This window comes from Prionailurus bengalensis, chromosome A3 (genome assembly GCF_016509475.1).
Source record: "Prionailurus bengalensis isolate Pbe53 chromosome A3, Fcat_Pben_1.1_paternal_pri, whole genome shotgun sequence".
In the NCBI taxonomy this organism is placed as follows: Eukaryota; Metazoa; Chordata; class Mammalia; order Carnivora; family Felidae; genus Prionailurus; species Prionailurus bengalensis.
This window is the reverse complement of record NC_057354.1, coordinates 69,167,829-69,188,556: the sequence shown is the minus strand read 5'-3', so window position 1 is coordinate 69,188,556 and position 20,728 is coordinate 69,167,829. Positions and strand designations below refer to the sequence as shown.

The 20,728-nt window shown below is 34.7% G+C and overlaps 1 protein-coding gene across 26 annotated transcripts in view; it reads left to right on the top strand.

Moving 5' to 3' along the window:
* NRXN1 (neurexin 1) overlaps window positions 1-20,728 on the top strand; it is a 1,147,797-nt gene that overhangs the window by 965,654 nt on the left and 161,415 nt on the right. For all 26 annotated transcript variants that reach the window (XM_043603364.1, XM_043603362.1, XM_043603358.1 and 23 more), the window contains one exon: window positions 5,350-5,521. In XM_043603364.1, the coding sequence (XP_043459299.1) occupies window positions 5,350-5,521 (172 nt within the window). The remainder of the gene's footprint in view (window positions 1-5,349; window positions 5,522-20,728) is intronic.

The following is a 20,728-nucleotide window of genomic DNA, read 5'->3' as shown; positions in this document are numbered from 1 at the left end:
CCTTGAACAAGTCATTGTACCTTCCCATGTCATAGTTTCCTCATTTGTAAAATAGAGAAATTGAGTAAGTTTCAGGCACTTAGCATTTGATGACTTTTTTCACGAATAAGGACTAAGAAACTGCACACACGAAATGCCTGTCAGCGTGTTCCATATCTTTTAGAATGATTTCCTATATTGTGAGTATTTATCATTCCACTCTAAACAGACTTAATTGCTGTGGTTTTGCCAGTTATTAATGAAAGAGAGAATTTCTTGCCTCATTTGTTTATGTGTGTGTGAAATGGAGAGTGGAGTAAAGAAACTACATTAAAGAACGTGACAGGATGTCCTTCCCCACGGGCAGCTGTGCACCTTTTCTGGGGCATCCTCTGAGAGGAAAACAGTTCAGTTCTCTAGAAAGTGTTTCTATTGGCATATCAATCATCCATGAAAGAGATGCTCCAGATTGACCCAAATGTCAAGAGTCTTGCTTCTAATATATGAATTTTTCAGAAGTAAAATTAGAGGAAAGTAACCATTGTCTGAAGCATGTTCTTGAACAATACACTGTATGTAATGTTTTGTTTAAATTTGTGGCTTCCTAGAACAGAGACTAGGAGGGTGAATGAGGGTAACTACATGACAAGAGAAATGCATCTCAGATGGCCTACGTATATATATGTAGTGATAAAAAGAACCCAAGATGAACTTCATTGAACTGTGAATATTTTGAGGGAAGTGATTACACACACACACACACACACGTGATTTTACACACACACACACACACACACACACACACGTATATTTATGTCTGAATCTCTTTTTTTGATTTTTTAAAATTTATTTAAACTAAATTTAAAAAATTCATCCATTTCTGACACCCCTCACCCCCTACTTCTTGGAATCACCAGTCTATTCTCTGTATCTGTAACCTTGGTGTGTGGTTTGTTTTAGATTCCACATATAAGAAAGATCATGTAGTATTTGTCATCTCTGACTTATTTTACTAAACATAATATTATTTAATTATTTAATATTTAACTTACTTAACATAATGCCCTTGAGGTCCATCTGTGTTGTTGCAAATGGCAAGATTTCATTCTTTTTGATCGCCAATATTCCAGTGTGTGTGTGTGTGTGTGTGTGTGTGTGTGTGATTTTACACACACACCATATCTTCTTTATCCAGTTTTCAGTTGATGGACATTTGGCTATTGTTGATAGCACTGCTGTAAACATTGGGGTGCATGTGCCCCTTTGAATCAGCATTTTTGTATCTTTTGGATAAATGCCTCATAGTGCAATTGCCAGGTCATATGTAGCTCTATTTTTAATTTTTTGAGGAACCTCCATCCTGTTTTCCAGAGGGGCTGCACCAGTGTGCATTCCCACCAACTGTGCAAAAGGGTTCCTCTTTCTCCATATCCTTGCCAACATCTGTTGTTGCCTGAGTTGTTAAACTTAGCTATTCTGACAGGTGTGAGGAGGTATCTCTTTGTGGTTTTGATTTGTATTTCTCTAATGATGAGTGATGTTGAGCACCTTTTCATGTGTCTGTTAGCCATCTGGATGTCTTCTTTAGAAAAGTGTCCATTCATGTTTTCTCTGCATTTCTTCACTGGGTTATTTGTTTTTTGGATGTTGAGTTTGATAAGTTCTTTATAGATTTTGGATACTAACCTTTTATCTGATATGTCATTTGCAAATATCTTCTCCCATCCCATTGGTTGCCTTTTAGTGTTGTTGATTGTTTCCTTTCTGTGCAGAAGCTTTTAATCTTGATGAGGTCCTAATAGTTCATTTATGTTTTTGATTCCTTTGCCTGAGAGAGAAGATGCTGTGCCTGAGGTCAAAGACATTGCTACCTGTTTTCCCTTCTAGGATTTTGATGGTTTCCTCTCTCACATTTAGGTCTTTCATCCATTTTTAATTTACTTTTGTGTATGGTATAAGAAACTGGTCCAGTTTTATTCATTCTTTTGCAAGTTGCTATCCAGTTTTCCCAACACCATTTGCTGTAGAGACTGTCCTTTTTCTATTAGATATTCTTTCCTGCTTTGTCAAAGGTTAGTTGACCATACATTTGTAGGTCCATTTCTGAGTTTTCTGTTTCTTGTTCTATTGGTCTTTTGTCTGTGTTTGTGCCAGTACCACACTGTCTTGATGATTACAGCATTGTAATACAGCTGGAAGTCCAGAATTTTCATGCCTCCAGCTTAGGTTTTCTTTTTCAATGTTGCTTTGTCTATTTGGGTTTTTTTTCTGGTTTCATACAAATTTTAGAATTGTTAATTCTAGTTCTGTGAAGAATGCTGGCATTTTTTGATAGGGATTAATTGAATATGTAGATGGCTTTGGGTAGTATCAACATTTTAACAATATTTGTTTTTCCAACCTATGAGCATGGAATGTTTTTCCATTTCTTTTGTGTCTTCTTCATTTTCTTTCATAAGCTTTCTGTAGTTTTCAATGTACAGATCTTTAACCTCTTTGGTTAGTTTTATTCCCAGGTCTCTTACAGTTTTTGGTACAATTTTAGATGGGATCCATTCCTTGATTCCTCTTTGCTGTTTCATTATTGGTATATAGAAATACAATCAGTTCTGGTACTTTGATTTTATATCCTGAAACTTTGCTGAATTTATGTATCAGTTCTAGCAGTTTTGGGATAGTCTTTTGGGTTTTCCACATACAGTATTACATCATCTGTGAAGAGAGAAACTTTGACTTCTTCCTTGTCAATTTGTATCCCTTTTATTTCTTTTTGTTGTCTGATTGCTGATGCTAGGACTTCCAATGATATGTTGAACAACAGTGGTGAGAGTTGACATCCCTGTCATGTTCTAGCACATTGAGTACTTCCTGCCACTCCCTTCTGGCCCACCAAGTTTCAGTGGATAGGTCTGCTGCTAACCTGATGTGTCTATCCTTGTAGGTTAAGGACCTTTTGTCCCTAGCTGCTTTCAGAATTCTCTCTTTATATTTTGAAAGTTTCACTATGATGTGTCATGGTGTTGACCTGTATTTGTTGATTTTGAGGGAAGTTCTCTGTGTGTCTTGGACTTGAATGCCTGTTTCCTTCCTCAGACTAGGTAAGTTCTCAGCTACATTTTGTTCAAATAAACTTTCTGCCCCTTTTTCCTGCTGTTCTTCTGGGACTCCTATGATGTGGGTATTGTTTAGTTTTATGGAATTGCTAAGTTCCTTTTTGCTCTAATACTTTCCTTTCCCTCTTCTTTGCTGCTTCATTTTCTTCCCATAATTTTATCTTCTATATCATCTATTGTCTTCTCTGCTTCTACAATCCTCATTGTGACTGTATCTATTCAGCTTTGTATCTCAGTTATACCATTTTTTTAAAAAAATTCAGCCCGACTGGTTTTTAGGTCTTTGATCTCTGTAGCAAGGGTTTCTCTGGTGTCTTCATAAGCTAGTAGTCTTATGGCTTTTGTTCTAAATTCTTGTTCAGATATATTGCTTATATTTTCTTTGAGCAAGTCCCAGCCTGTGACTTCTTCTTGACCTTTCTTTTGGGGAGAATGCCTCTGTCTTGTCATTTTGGCTAAATTTCTATCTTTTGCATGTTTTAAAAGCTTGACATGTTTTCTGCCCTTGAAAGTACTACTATATTAAAAAGGGGTCATACACTATCCAGGGCTTGGCTCTTCAGGAAGTGTTTCTGGTGTATGTTGTGTGCACTCTGCTGTTGCGGGTTGGCTGCTCTTTCCTACTGCGTCGGTACTCTGCAGAGGTTCTCCTTGCTTATAGTGGGATGTGTTTGGACCTTAACTAGATGTACTTTGATTTGTTTGTTGAAGTAAACCTTGCACCTGCCATGCTAACTCCTGCCAACTGTGGAGATCGTTCTGCCACTCTACAGATCAATTTCCTGGGTGTTCCAAGTGATCTGACCTCAATACAGCTGTGTTTGAGGAACAAGGACAGCCCAGAGCTCTTCTACTTCTCTGCCATCTTAACTATTCCCCCCAGGTTCCCTTTTCATTTTGTTGATGGTTCCCTTTGCTTTCCAGAAGTTTTTTTAGTTTGATGTAGTCCTACTTATTTATTTTTGCTTTTGTTGTTTTTCTTTTGGTGACAGATTAAAATAATCATCACAAAAGACTTATACCAAGGAGCTTACTGCTTATGTTGTCATCTAGGTTTTTCATGGTTTCAGGTCTTATATTCAAGTTTTTGATACATTTTAAGTTAATTTTTGTGTATGGCATAAAATAGTGGTCCAGTTTCATTCTTTTGCAAGTGGCTGTCTAGTTTTCCCAGTACCATTTATTGAAGAGACTGTTCTTTCCCCATTGTATATTCTTGGCTCCTTTGTTGTAAATTAATTGGCCATAGTTGTGTGGGTGAATTTCTGGTCTCCCTGTTCTGTTTCATTGATCTATGTGTCTGTTTTAATGCCAAATACTATAGTGTTTTAATTACTGTAGCTTTTTAATATAGTTTGAAATCAGGGAGCATGATGTCTCCAGCTTTGTTTTTCTTCCTCAAGATTGGCTTGACTATTCAAGGCCTTTTGTGGTTCCATTCAAATTTTAGGGTTTTTTGTTCTATTTCTATGAAAAATACCATTGGAATTTGGATAGGGATTGCATTGAATCTGTATAATGAATGCTTTGGGTAGCAAGGACATGGTAACAATATTAATTCTTCTAATCTGTGAACATAGAATTTCATTCCATTTATTTGTGTCTTCTTCAATTCTTGTCATTAATATCTTATAGTTTTCAAATATACAGATCTTTTTTCCCTCCATGCTCAAATTTATTCCCATGCATTTTATTCTCTTTGATGTAATTGTAAATGGAATTGTTCTCTTAATTTCTCTTTCTGATAGTATATTATTAGTGTAAAGAAACACAAGAGATTTTTGTCTATTGATTTTGTATCCTGCAACTTTACTGAATTTGTTCTTTTTTAATTTTTATATTTTACATTTATTTATTTTTGAGAGCACAAGTGGGAGAGGGACAGAGAGAGATGGAGACACAGAATCTGAAGCAGGCTCCAGGCTCTGGGCTGAAGTCAGACGCTTAACCAACTGAGCCACCCAGGCGCCCTGAATTTGTTTTTTAGTTCTAGGCATTTTTATGGAGTTTTTAGGATGTTCTATATATAATATTATATAATCAGTAAATAGTTCCAGTTTTACTTCTTACTTTCCAATTTGGAAGCCTTTTATTCCTTTTTCTTGCCTAATTGCTGTGGCTAGGAGTTTCAATAATATGTTGAACAAAAGTGACAAGAGTGGATATTCTTGTCTTGTTCCTATACTTAATTCTTATTAAATGCTGACTAATCACTATAACTTCATACAATTCTTTTTTGTCCCCTCCTTCCTTCCAGCACCAAGGAAAAATTGGAGTTAAATTTAATGTTGGGACAGATGACATCGCCATTGAGGAGTCCAATGCAATCATTAACGATGGGAAATACCATGTAGTCCGTTTTACAAGGAGTGGTGGCAATGCCACATTACAGGTGGACAGCTGGCCAGTGATCGAGCGCTACCCTGCAGGTAAGCCAGTGAATGTGTATCGGGGGAAGATTTTATGAAAAACAAACTGGAAAACAAAGCACTATTTTGCGTCCGTTTCACCAGATTGTGGGTTTTCTGAGAAACCATCAAGTATTTATTGGACTTTAAAATCATGTGAATGTAATGCTGTCCTAAACTGTTCTTTATACAGTGTACAAATGGCATTTTGTAGGAGAACTTGAAGGCACACTTTATCGTTTGCAAAATTCAGGACATCAGTGAAACCAGAAAAATGCACACATAAAAGGCACAACATGTCAAAGCTCTTTTTACTGGATCCTTGCATTTGAACAAAGGAAAGGCTTTGTCAAAAGTAACAAAGTTATATTTAAAACTGAGGGAGGGAATATTACATATTTTTCTCTGAAAAAAAGTAGGACCAGGTGGTTCCTTTGATGGTGCAGAGCTGAAATTCATGAAAGGTGCAAGAGGACCATGAGACAAATAGAGAAACAGTAAAGGAACAATATATAGTACTATAAGTCACCCGTTATAAGAACGTGTAAGTAAATGAAGTTTGTTTTCACTGTCATATAACCATATGGGAGTTTCACAAAGATTCTGTGACACTAGCATTATTCATTTCACGTCTATAAAATGAATGTCAAGCTATTATAGATAAAATAAAAATTACCTTTTTTCATTGTTAATCAGCTTATCAGATCTGCATTATTGAAACAAAGGAAATAAAGACTTAAAATAGTGTTACTTGTGGTTGCATATATTCCCAATTAAAAAAAAACATGTTATTTTGGGGTGCCTGGGTGGCTTAGTTGGTTAAACATCCAACTTTGGCTCAATTCATGATCTCACAGTTTGTGAGTTCAAGCCCCACATCAGGCTCTGTGCTGACCGTCTGCTTGGGATTCTCTCTTTCTCCCTCTCTCTCTGCCCCTCCCCCCTTTCTCTTTTTCAAAAATAAATAAACTTTAACAATCATGTTATTTTAAAGTAAAATACAAATTAAAAGTATACTTGTATTTTACTTCAATTATTATCTCTATATTTTAGTACAAGAGGTTACTAAACACATCAGCCTCATTTCTCTCTGCTCCTCTTTTAGCTACAACTAACTTGTACAACAGATTTATAGTAGTGTATAAAGAAAATATTCAAAAAGAAATTTTCATTTTGCACAATAAAAATGATTACCAAAATGCATATAAGCCTCTGTTATATAAGTATTTGTTTCTTGGAAGAAATAATATGAGGAAATAACTAACTTATTAATAAAGATCTCAGTTTTTCTTAATACTGACTCACAATTAGGAAATGTGTAATGAAATGTCCGTGGTGCCCTCCTGGAACTTTTCTGATTTATATATTTCTACATCTTCAGGCCTCATTTCAAACCTATTCTGTAAAACTGGTGCTGTGCAAATATTTGCTGAATTAAGTGTGATAAAAAAAAAAACAGCTCTATGACAAAATTCAGAAGCAAGCACATTAATAATATGTCCAGGGCTCATTATAATACTGGCAAATAGTAGGCAGTCAATAAATATTTGCTGAATTGATGTCCTGGGAATTATCCCTACAATTACAAGAATGTACACCTTCTTTTACCATCTGTAATGGATTGGAAGACTTGGAAGGAAAGTAACTCAAATATGTCACATAGACCCTGCTAATACTGCATTTACTGAAATCCTAGTAGAAGAGTATTTTTCATAAAAAGTACACCTTTAGTGGAATTATGGAGAGTAAATTGGTGAATTTTCCAAAATACAGATTAATCAATACCTGTTTACTGAGAGGAAGTCACTACACTGGACACCATGAAATGTGTAAAGTAGGGTAAGGTCTAGGCTGTGTCTCTGGGGTTTTTGTCATCTGTGAATAATAGACCTGAATATGTAAATTGACAAATTCTGTTACTATTATAATAGCCCAGCAATGTTTCACCAGTTAATTTGTTAAAATTATTTCATTTTAGTAACTTTTTACTTTTATCACACTTTTATCACATAGAGCTATTTTTTAAGAGCTCCTTTTTAGAGAATGCTAGTGGTGACCTACAAGGGGAGAGAAGTCCCACTCTCAAGTTAGTTGGAGAAAATCTGTTTTAAACTAAGTTTAAAATATCTATATCTGGACTTTATTTTATTAATATACATAATGTATCTCTAAACGAGAAATACAATATGCATTTCTCAAGCATAGATAACCAAAACCTAGTTTTCTAATGCATTAATGCATTGAGATAAATATTTTATATTTTCAAAAATTTCTATGCCTCTTTAATATATTTTATCTGATTGACAGTCTTTTAATTGTGCACTTACTAGATACTATGTACTAGGTATATTTCAAAAAAGACGTGATCCTGTGGCAAGCTAATGTCCAATTTAATACTAGAATAAGGCAGTACATTACTTAAGTAAGCAAATAGTTGTATATTTTTCTAGACTAAAATTTGTTTAACACACATATAATGTCTCATTTACCAATTAAATGGATGCCCAGTATAGGGAACAATGTAAAATATATTTAAAGATCAGAAACTGACAATATCCTGATAATTAAGGGACAATCTTTAGAAATAGTTATTTTAGATGCAACCTCTTTTATATTTAGAAAAAAAATAGGCACATGCAAAGATTCTATTCTACGCTTTCAGTGAAAAGTATTTGAGATAATATTAATTAATCAAGAGTGAGCAAAGTCACAGTTATTATGGAAGATACAAGCAAAAGTAAAACACAGAATCTGTCCTCAAGAAAATTAGAGCACTTGTGAGGAATTTCAATATATACATGTAAAAAGTTCATGATGAATATGTAAAGAACTCAAGGGAGTCACCATTGTTATCAAGTATTTTATTAATCATCTGTTCTGTGTGCATTTCAGCATGGTATTGAGGTAGGAAGTAAGCCATGAAAATTTCAAAGACTTTCTTCTTTTGGAGCTGTATCTTCAACAATGCTGTGAAGGCTGAATACAAATTTAGAAGTGTGTGTCATCTAGATTAAAGTTTTTAGAACAAAGTGATTTTATGTATGAGTTCATTAGAAATGTCTAGTATATGTCTTTTATATTGGTTTGTGGTATCACTACTTTTATTTTAAAGTTTTTTATGTTGTTATTCTTCATTAGAAATACAGCTGCACTAATGCTTTTACCACCAAATCCTATAATCAGAGAAGCAGGAACCAACAGACTATATTTGGTTCCTTTTAAAGTGCCTGCACTGCAAAATATAGGTAATAAGGATTGAAATTAGTAATTAAGTATAGCACTTAACCTTCCATTATACAGCTTTGTGGTAAGTGCTTTTATATGAAGCAATTCATCTGGTAGCAACACTATACTTTTAATGAAAAGCACCTAAAGCATTGACCAGTGGTATTACCCTATAATTGTCTGGAAGGCTTTCATAGAGAAACTAATTAGTAGAGGTAGATTTTATGCCCTTTTGGAGTATTTGAAATATTCTTTTAACCCAACAATTCATATTTTAGAATAAATATTGAATTTTCTGAATAACAGACCCACTTTTCATTATTTTCTGTACATGGAGCAATGTATAGGAATAATATTGTGCAAGCCATTTAAAGTTGAGAAACCATTTATTAGTGCTTATTAGTTAAAGCTCTAGAATATAATGCATCATTGATATCTGATTTGTTCCTAATTACAATTATGTAGCAAAATTTCTCTCGCAACAAAAATAGATTTCCTTTTCTCATAATGTTAATCCACAGAATTTAACATCCTCTTACTCTTTGCCCAGACTAAAGATTGCTCCAGTTAAATCACAGTTACCCTTGAGATTAAACGTTTGGGTTCATTTGTCTACCAGCATGCCAAAAAATGTCCTTTGCACAAGGCCGAATATTCATTTTATTCATGTCAAATGAATAAATCAAATGAACAAATACTTAAAGGATATGCACTACATTAAAAGGACATACTAGGTTTACCATCTGGACACAGATACATAAAAAATGTTGGAGATTAAAAATATACCATCTGATAAAATATAAGACTTATCATATAACATTTGGCTAATTTTGGATGGATAAATACAAAAAAGGTAGGTTTTAAGGAAGAAGAAGCCATTTTGAAGTAAGTAGGCTAGTAAAACCATGAAAAAAATAGGAAACTTGATTTGGATCTTGAAAAGCTTGATTTTTACCTAGAGGGTGGCATGAATTTATTTTAATGAGATTATCAAGAAAAGATAGAGACAGAAAGTATTTAGAAAGCTATTAAACAGTCCAGATGTCAAAAGATGAAGGCCTAGAGTAGAGTGTAAGAAAATAAAGAATAACAGAATACGATGGAAAATCTGGTCAATGACTGAAAAAAAGGAGAGTCATTTCCACTTTTTAGTTTGTCTCTTTCTCTCATCAGCAATTTTCAATGTTTTCTTGCTGCAGTGTGTCACCAGACTGCCCCAAGTAAACAGTGAGATGGAAATCTATGGTAGGAATGAATAGAGAAGTCAAAGACATGTTTCTTGCTTGCTAAGAGTTTAGTCTTTTAGGGAAACAAGGATTCAGAAAACCCACCAGTGTCAAATAAAATAGGTTAACTTCAAAATTACTAGTGAAGAGAAAACATGGTTTTCTATGATGGTGTAACAAAGCAGATTATTTAGGAATAGGAAAGTTTAGAAGAGAGGATGGCCCAAGAAAAGATTCCATAGAGATGGTGTAGATATTTTTTGCATTACCATCACTTTGGCTCAAAGATCTTATTGATATTATCTCTAAATCTTGATTTTGTTTTAATCTTTCAAAGTTGGTAAAATATTTGAGAGCTCACGAAATTCATGGTGATGATTTCCCTTTAAATTCTATATACTTAGTTTAATTCTATACACTTAGTTTAATTTGTCAGTAATTATTGACTATCTGTTTGAGTCATTCCATCATTTAAAAGTTTCCTAGTTGCTAAAAGGTTGGTTAGCTTGATGATATTGGTGTTTTTATTTACTTTTAATGAAATTTTTGCTATGTATGATGTATTGAGAAAATCTACTGCATTTGTGATCATAGCATAAAAAAGAGAAGGAACTTCACAGATCCTTCTATTTCAGCTCCTTCATTTTACAAACAATAAAATGGAATCTTTGAGAGGTTGGTGTACTTAATCAGAATCACTTTGCCAGTTAGTGGCAGAGCGAAAATTATACTTGGGAATTCTTGTTTACCAACTTTGTGTACCTTATTTTATACTATCTGGAAGATAGAAACCAGAATGAAGATAAATCATTAGATAAATCCTTCAACATAACAAGGCATACTCTTCATAGCTAAATATTAAGATGACCTACACGATTGGTCATGGTTGTACATGTTAGTCCATGTCAGATCAGAGTCCATTATTTCTGCTGACCAACACAGACACATACACACACAAACCTATCTTATGAGTGCTAAAAAATAACACATAGAAAAACATTTTCTTAGAAAAACCATAGTTAGTTACCCAAAGGATACAAAAATGTTTTTTAGAAGGGGCACATACATAAACATTAAAAAATAAATGTTTAAAAAAAGGCACCTGGATGTGGCTCAGTAGGTTAAGTGTATGACTTTGGCTCAGGTCATGATCTCATGGCTCATGAGTTCAAGCCCCATGTTGGGCTCTGTGCTGACAGCTTGGAGCCTGGATCCTGCTTCTGATTCTGTGTCTTCCTGTCTCTCTGTTCCTTCCTTGCTCACACTCTGTCTCTCTCTGTCTCAAAAGTAAATAAACATAAAAAAAATTACAAGGGGCACATGTACCCCAATGTTTATAGCAGCAATATCAACAAGAGACAAATTATGAAAAGAGCCCAAATTCCATAGACTGACAAATGGATAAAGAAGATGTGGTGTACACACACACACACACACACACACACACACACACACACACACACACACTGGAATATTACTTGGCAGTCAAAAAGAATGAAATCTTGTCATTTACAACAATGTGGATGGAACTAGAGTGTATTATGCTAAGTGAAATAAGTCAATCAAGGAAAGACAAATATAATATTTCACTCATATGTGGAATTTAAGAAACCAAACTGATGAACATGGGGAAAGGAAAACAAAAATAAGAAAAACAGGGAGGCAAACCATAAGAGACTCTTAAATACAAAGAACAAACTGAGAGTTGCTGGAGGGGAGGTAGATGGAGGAAGGACACTTGTTGGGATGAGCACTAGGTATTATATGTAAGTGATGAATCACTAAATTCTATTTCTGAAATCTTTATCACACTGAAAAAAACCAAACAACACCATAGTTATTTATCACTGAATTTTTGAGTCAGTAATACTCATTAGGAGGCACTGGTTATTTCTTAATCTCACTTTTGTCAAATCTCACATTTGACATTTGTCACATGTCTTGGTTAAATGTATAGACATGGGAAATGCTTGATGGAATTTTGTTTCCCTCCTACAAAAGTAAGGCAGTGAAAATATAACTCTCTATGGAAACTGATTAATCATAGTGAAGATTTGAATCATTCTTTAAATAAAAACTAATTTTTGGTACAGTCCAACAGAAGACATGGTAACCAGTATTTGTCACATAGTAGGCTACTTAATGAATAATTTTTGGAATAAATCCAGTTTCCTCATCTAACTTCTATGTAATAACATTGTCTTTTGCTCATGGTTTTTAGGCAAATATGTACATGGATGAATATTTATATGAATATATACATTTTTGGCTTCTGTGATATAGTTAACTGTTACTAATTCAAATTTTCCAAAGTAAAGCTTACACACTATGAAATATATGAAACTTCAAACACTGTAGCTATGTTAGAATTAGTGACTAAAATTCTGTCTTTTCTAGTATTAATATCTTCTTTAATGGTGTTCATTTTTTTGAGACTTTGGGGCTTTTCTTAATGAGGAAAAATTATAAATTTTTTATTAAGCAGTATATTAAATACATCTGCCTAAAGTGTGAGCTACAGAGAGATTGTATCCAAGGAGATGGAAAGAAATGGCACCTTCTCAGACTTCTCACTCATTCATATATATTCTCAGCAACCTGTATTTTTTTTTAAGTCAAAGAGTTCTTACAGTTACTGTAAGTCAATCACATTAGGATTTTTAATTTTTTGACAAAAGAAAAAGAAAGTTCCTCTGATAGCTTGGTGGGCTTTGGCATCACTTATACTACACAGGCTAACAAACATAGATAATATAAATAAATATAAATAGCCCTTCATGATTTTCATAAGATTTCCTTTTATCTTTTTGTTCCCCATTATTGTTTTCAGTGTACAATCTTAGTACTCTAAATTCTTATCGTAATTAAGGTACATGTTGATCCCACTCCTGAAAAATATGTTAAACACAAAATGGCATTACCATAATTTTAAGTAAGGATAGCCAAAAGTATTAGCTGAAGAACTGGGTTCAAGGACTTTTCCCCAAAGGTATTGATAATCAGGTCATTGAATCTATTCACTGGTTACAAAACAATGAATTACTAATGTTACATAAAAAATTTGTTGCTACTACAAATGCACAATTTAGTTTTTAGGAGCAGAGGTGGAAAATGTTTAAAGTAATAGCTGAAGTGTGAAGGTCAGAGATATTACTTTTTTTTTTAATTCTAGTTTCTTTTTTTAAATTTCTTAAATATTTTTATTTATTTTTGAGACAGAGAGAGACAGAGCATGAGCAGGGGAGGGGAAGAGAGAGAGACACAGAATCCGAAGCAGGCTCCAGGCTCTGAGCTGTCAGCACAGAGCCGGACATGGGGCCTGAACCCACAGACTGTGAGATCATGACCTGAGCCGAGGTCGGACGCTCAACCAACTGAGACACCCAGGTGCCCCCAGAGATATTACATTTTTAAGGATCTTAGGCTTTCAGGAAACTTCACAGCTTTTCCAAGTGTTTTGGTTGATTTTGATAAGATTTATAGTTTTTTAACAATGCTTTTATAAACTTTGTCAGTATCCAAAAGTATCTTATATCCCACTGCTTATAATTACTTGAGTGCAATGGAAGATCAGTCGTGTTCCCAACTCAATGAACCATTCTCTTAATTCTTTCTCAAACACTCTTACTCCTTATTTTCTCAAGAGCTTTTTATTAAAGTGCTCAGGTATATTTAAATGCTTTTGTGATAAATACAGATAAAAACTAGTACTTTTGTGTATAATTAAACAATTTAAAAAATTCTACCAGCTGTTTTTCCCTTTAAGTTCTTAATGTCACCATTTGAATGCCAGCTGTGAGCAAGACTCATATTTTGTGTAGTATTTCCTTTTCTTATCACATACCTACTTTTCTTACGTTGTAAACTCAGGAATAAATTGGTAGTAAATGTCACTTGATGGTAAATAATCACGGTTTTTTCAAGAGGACACAAATTAGCAAAAGTATAAAAATCTCATATCCAGATGTTGAGGCCCTATATAGACTTCATATGAGTACAAACATTAGGTAACTATCCTCACTTTTAGATATTAATCTATATCAACTTGTCAATTTTTTTTTTGTATTTTTGAGAGAGAGATACAGAGCATGAGCAGGGAAGGGGCAGAGAAAGAGGGAGACATAGAATCCAAAGCAGGTTCTAGTCTCTGAGCTGTCAGCACAGAGCCTGACGTGGGGCTCAAATCAATGAACCATGAGATCGTGACATCAGCCAAAGTCAGATGCTTAACCGACTGGGCGAACCAGGTGCCCCTTTACCAGTTTTTTCTTAATTTTTCTTCCTCTATGAGATGATGATGAAGTAGGACATCTTATCTTTAGAAAAATACACATATATCTGCATTTAAACACAGTTATGCATATGATTTTTTGGGGTTGTGTCTCAATATCCCATGGCCCATTTACCTAGGATTCATAACCTGTGCTCTGGGTGATCTTGAGGATGTCAATTTTAGAGGAAAAAAACCAAACCAAAACAAAGTCTGTGTAATGAACACAGAGGAACCTCCTATCCAAATAAAGTATGCTTCCAGTGAAATGTAGCTGCCCTTTATAACCTTCTAACTATGGATGTAGCCCTCTGGATTAGCCTCTTCTAACTCATATAAAATCTTTTTTCTTTAATAGAACAAGCCCAACTTTTGTACTTCCACTTTAGACAAACTTAGTTCTCTCCAACATGATTATAAGAATGTTGTTATCCTTCTAATAAATGTATTTCAAGCACTGATATTATGCTTTATATAATTCTAGCATCAGTGCATTGCATATTAAACAGCCTCAAAACCAAGAGGCATGATTTGAGGCTCTCATGTGGAGAGATCTATTTGTAAATTATCTGAGGATTGTGAAGTGTGATGGTGAAATTACAGTGTCCAATGTGTTCAAGATAAAAATGACTATTAATCTGACATCTTTGGAAAGTGTTATCATTATTATGAGGACAAGCTAATAAAGCCCTTTGCATGTATAGAAGAAACTTCAGAACCCATGGAGGAGGACAATTTCTCTCTTTTTCTCCCCTTACTAGATAATTTTTCACTTTTATCTCATTACTTTTTTAATGTATGGTTTATTTTCTTACATATGTACTTAACTCACTCCAGGAGAATACTGACAATCCATTCCTTCCTTTCCACCAAAAACAAACTCTCAGCATCAAAAATGTTATAACCAATTAAGTTAGGTGAATGTAAGAAAATGTATATTCCAATTTCTGTATTAAGAACTACCGCAAATGTGGCAAATAGATGCCATTTGAGCACTATCTAAGGTTCATAATTTTGAAAAAAAATCCAGAGCAAAGATCAACAAACTTTTACTGTAAAAGGCCAGGTAGTAAATATTTTCATCTCTGTAGGTCTCATGAGCTCTGTCACAATTACTCAGCTCTGCCATAGTAGCTCAAAAGCAGCAATAGTAATAAGCAAATGAATGGCTGTGGCTGTGTCCTAGTAAATCTTTATTTAGAAAAATAGGTAGAGGGACACATTTGACCTGTACACCATAATTTCTTGACCCCTGATATAAAGGCATAACAGAAAGATATGGGGACCAATCTGAAGGAGCTCCTACATGCCAGAATTGGAGTTATTTGAACAGCATATTAAATGGATATAGCACTGGATTATAATCCAGATAGTGAAACAAGTATCCATGAGCACATATTGGTATTATTAAGTAACTGAATGGACAGATGACAGATAGGTAGATACATGGATATATAGGGGAGCAGGAACAGTTTTGCTTTTTGTTTTGTTTGTTTTTTAGAGAGAGAGAGAACAAGTGAGCAAGCACAAACATGGGAGAGGGGCAGAGGGAGAGAGCCACACTCAGTGTTGAGCCTGACTTGGGGCTCAATCCCATGACCCTGGGATCATGACCTGACTTGAAATCAAGAGTCAGATGCTCAGCTGACTGAGCCACATAGGTGCCCCTAAGGAGAGTTCTTTCTTACAGAATAATTCAATTAGCAAATGTAGAAGGATTATGGAAATAGAAATTCAGCATTACAACTTCAAAGTAACAATTGTTGAGGGTAAGATTCACCAATAGATGCTAAAATTAGTGCATAAAAGTTGGAGTAGAGACTAGTAATTTATGTAGTGTAAAAGTATCTCCTTCAAGGGGAAAGTAAAAACCTTTCACAGAGAAACTCAGTAGAACACCTTAACCAAGTAATTAAATTAACCATCATCATTATTAAGAAATATTGATTTATGTACCTCATGATATAATGCACTGAGAAAGTATTCACAACAAAAATTCATAACCTCAATCTAATCATGACAAATGTGATGTGGGAATCTGTGTTGGATTCTGGACCAGAAAAAGGACATTGGTTAAAAATTAGTAATAAAGTCTATACATTACTTAATAGTATAATACCAATGTTAATTTCTTAGTTTTGATAATTACCCAATGGTTGTTTAACTTGTTAACAGTGAAGCAAGGTGGGTAAAAGATATGTGAAGCTCTCCTTACTATTTTTACAATTTTTCTGTAAACTAGTAATTTTTAACAAAAATTAAAAAAAAATTATTTTCATCAAAAATACCTTTTCCTCAATTCTCTATAGCATTATTCCAGGAAAAAAAAGATTTTAACAATAAAATTTCATGTCTTTGTAGAACTGGCAAGTCAGATGTAATTGTTATGATAAATTATATATTGACATGTTTATATGGTTATTAGAAAAGCACATTTATTCCTGAAGAATATAAACCTAGTTTCTATAATAATCCAAAGGTATAATGTAATCTAATATTTTAGTTCTTAATTAAGACAGAATGACATAATAAATGTGAAAGTCTTTTGAAGTATGAAGCCTTTAAATAGGCCATATATTAAAATTTAAATTATGATGGTGAATATTTTGTGTCAAATTTAGCCTCATGGGTTGGATATTTGTCAAAGAAAGTCTTTCATCTTAAACATTTTAAAGTCTGTTTTGTTTTTAGCCTTTTGAATTTGACTGTATTAAAAAGCAGCTAAGATTCCTACCTCTTCTGAAAATTTGAGACTAACTTCACTCATGTTAAGTATTTTTGAAGTAATTTGTCATCTTGGGCATATTATCTATACTGGTGGCCTGAATATTTAAAATATCCATTGAGAGTCCAAAAGAGAATATACCTAACATAAGTCTGTCTAGATATTACCATATGCATTTCCAATGAAGTATTTTAGCTGAATTTATGAGATATAAAACTGGACAGAATAGAGAAACATCTAGCTTCATTTTTCTAGATAGTGTCAACTAATTGATAGCATGCCATAATAATTTTTCAGGGTCACCTTGCTGGAGCATTTTAAAAGTCCATGTAGAGTCTTCAGCTTTCTCATTTGTTATTTTTATTGCTCAATTTGGCAGAGGAGTTGGATAAGAATGTATTTTCTGGTTAGTGGAGAAACAAACAAAAAGGCTTTTTTTAAATGCAGACTTTGCTGTAAAGTGGGGGTGGGATGAGGGTGCAGGATGGTCACAGTCACAGAAGGAAACAGGTCTGGGGATAATTAGATGAGGCCTGTACTTTATGGAAGCGTAGTTTGAATAGAAGGTTAAATGCATAGGATTGACTCAATAAGGAAATTGGTGTTGCACAAGGGTTGAGGTAAAGAGGTAACACTTCACCCCGAAATCCCAAACATTCACAGGGCCCATATAAATTCCTGCCTTTTGTAGGATATAATATTGGCAAGAGGGAGCTAGACAGGCAATCTATATGGGGAACTGTGGTAGGTTTTTTTTTAACATTTACTTATTTATTCTGAAAGAGAGTCTGTGTGTACACTCATGCGTGAGCAGGAGAAGGGCAGAGAGAGAGAGAGAGAGGGAGAGAGAGAATCCCAAGCAGGGTCCACACTGTCAGTGCAGAGCCCAGTGCAGGGCTCAATCCCAAGAACTGTGGTATCCTGACCTAAGCTGAAGTCAAGAGTTGGTTGCTTAACCAGCTGAGCTACCCAAGCACCCCTGTGGTATTTATTTTATATACATTTTCCATTATAAATCTTTAAAAGCCAGCTAATGTTCTGTCCTTCTGATAGATGAGTAAACACAGAGATTAGGTTACTTGCCAAGGTCACAAATCCCAAAGCTCACTCTAGTACTCTGAAGTATTATGCAACATTGCCTACACTATTTATTCTTATTCCTTCTAAGAAAAAGAGAGAGAGAGAGAGAGAGAGAGAGAGAGAGAGAGAGAGAGAAAGAGAGAGAAGTTTCTTTTTGGTGTTGCACAAGGATTGAAGTAAAGAGGTAACAACCTTTGTTGTGAGGCGCCTGGGTGGCTCCGTCTGACTCTTGATTTGCTCAGGTCATGATCTCAGGGTTCATGGGTTTGTGCCCCACATTGGGCTCTGTGCTGAGTAGAGATTCTCTCTCTTTTCCTCTCTTTCTTCCCCTCCCTTGCTCTTGCTCTCTCTCTCTCTCTCTCTCTCTCTCTCTCTCTCTCTCTCTCTCTGTCTTTCTCTCTCTCTCAAAATAAATAAATAAATAAACTAACTAACTAACTAACTAACTAAATAAATAAATAAATAATTTAAACCTTTGCTGTGCTGAGGTCCTGTTACCAATGCGTATTGCTCATTTTGTTCAGATCTCTGAGGGCTGTGTAAGGGTCCCTTGGGATAGGTATCATGCTCATAATGATGCCTTCCCTTGCTACTTGTCATTCTTCTTTTGTTTTTTGGTCATTGTTTATTTAGGTATAGCAGTGAGTGCCAAACCCAATTTGTGTACCCCTCTTAAACACTAAATTGCAATAGGAAATATAGATCACATATCAAATGACCAAACTTCAGACATATGCTATATACTTAACAGAAGATTAAAGATGGAGCAGTGTGGACCTTAAGGGAGAAGGTTCAGGAGTCAGACTGCTTGAGTTCAAATCTTAGTTACAACACTTCACACATGTGATACCTTTCACCAAATACTTTAGCTTCTTTGTACTTCAGTTTCCAAATCTGTAAAACGTATTAATGATAGTACTTACTTCAGAGGATTGTTTGAATTTTCAATGAGTTAGTTATTAGTTTCAAAATACTTAGTTATTGGTAAAACCCTGGTAAGTAGGAAGTACTCAATACATATTAGCTCCACTGTCACTAATCATAGTAGTTCAGTTTTGCAATCCTATAAGTGCAATAGGTAAGAATCTCCCTATTTTAGTGTCTGATTCCTTCTGAGAACAAATTTACCCTGTCTTGGCTATCAGACTTGGGTTCATATACATGGAGATAAATCTTTCCAGAAGGTTTAAGAGATGTAATTGCCCTACATTCTTTTGCCCCCCACCAAACTCATTCTGAATCAAGATATTAAAGAGGCATCACTATGAAGAACTGGGTTCAAGTCCAATGAGTGACACAGAAAATATGTTCTGTATAAATTTAGAGAAAGGAGTGGTGCGGGGTGATCAGAGAAGACTTCATGAAAGACTGGAATTTGGGCTGGGTGTTGGGGAGTCCTCTGACTTTTAGTAAGTGAGCATTAGGGAGACCATGCTAGCTGATGGACAGACTACTGCTTCTAGTTATGCAGTTTGGGTGACTATGGACTGCACCAATATCCCATTGGAGGAAATGAGTGGAAGCTGGAATCCAGTGTATGTTTGGGTCAACAAGCCATGTGCCCTAGCACAGAGGATATCCCCTGAAAAAGAATTGACTTTTCCTTCTTACCAAGCACCTTGGGTTTACCCAACCTTTTGTCTGGGTGTTAACTGTCAGGGGAGAGTCTCCTTTCTCTGTTTCCTGTGATGGCACCCTTTAATTAGGAGACCAAACACACATAATTCCAAGAGAAAAGAAGCAATATTAATAGTTACTACTATATTAATAGGCACATGCCAACCCTATCTTGGGCAATCAAAAACATTTTTTACTTTATGTGTAAGCTGCCAAGTAGAACTGAGACTATTGCTTGTCTCTTAACTGGAGAAACTAGAATCAACCTGTTGGTCATTATATTAGGTGGTTGGGTTTATTCCTGCTCAGATGGGGAAACTGAAGATATCAATTAAAAGAAGTCTCAGACCAAACTTGAGGAAATAATTTTAACCGGGTTCAAAATCATTACTTTTTTTCCCTAAAAGTATTTTAAAATATCAGTACATTCTCAGTCACTCGTAAATCTTGTGCTTAATTTCGTCTTTTGTCTAGCCAAGTTTCACATATCTTAAATTGTGTTTAATTTTGGTTCAAGTTTCTTTTTCACTTTCTGCCTGAAGATATTTTTCTTGAGTATTCATTTTTTATTCTGAATTAGAAAGCATTGAGAAAAGGTAAGCAAGTAGAATGGAAAGAAAGCATCATAAAATTGATTGAATTATTTAAAGTGCTTACAACAGAACCAATTCTTAGACCTAGCCATTTCTTTCACATATTTTACTTTAAGGCCCTAATAGAGGCCCAGTCTTGGATAATCCTTTGATCCATCAATGAACGTTCAGTAAGACCCACCTCATGGTTGTTCCATGGTATGCCAAAGCTGGTGGGGAACACAGGGAAGCAAAACAAACAAACAAACAAACAAACAAACAAAAAACAGGTTTTTTGTTCTGCAGGAGTTTGAGGAATAACCAGAGAGGAAAGGTAACTCAGAGAAGTATGAATTTTACAGGAAGTACAAGATTACATAACACAAAATATGATGATGAGAACTGGAAAAGAGATGTGTTTAGTACTTAAAACAAGTCTGAGTCTGTTCCAGAAGGGACAAATGGATGTATATTGATGAGGAGCCTATTCTAGGTTGGAGAGAGAATGAATCA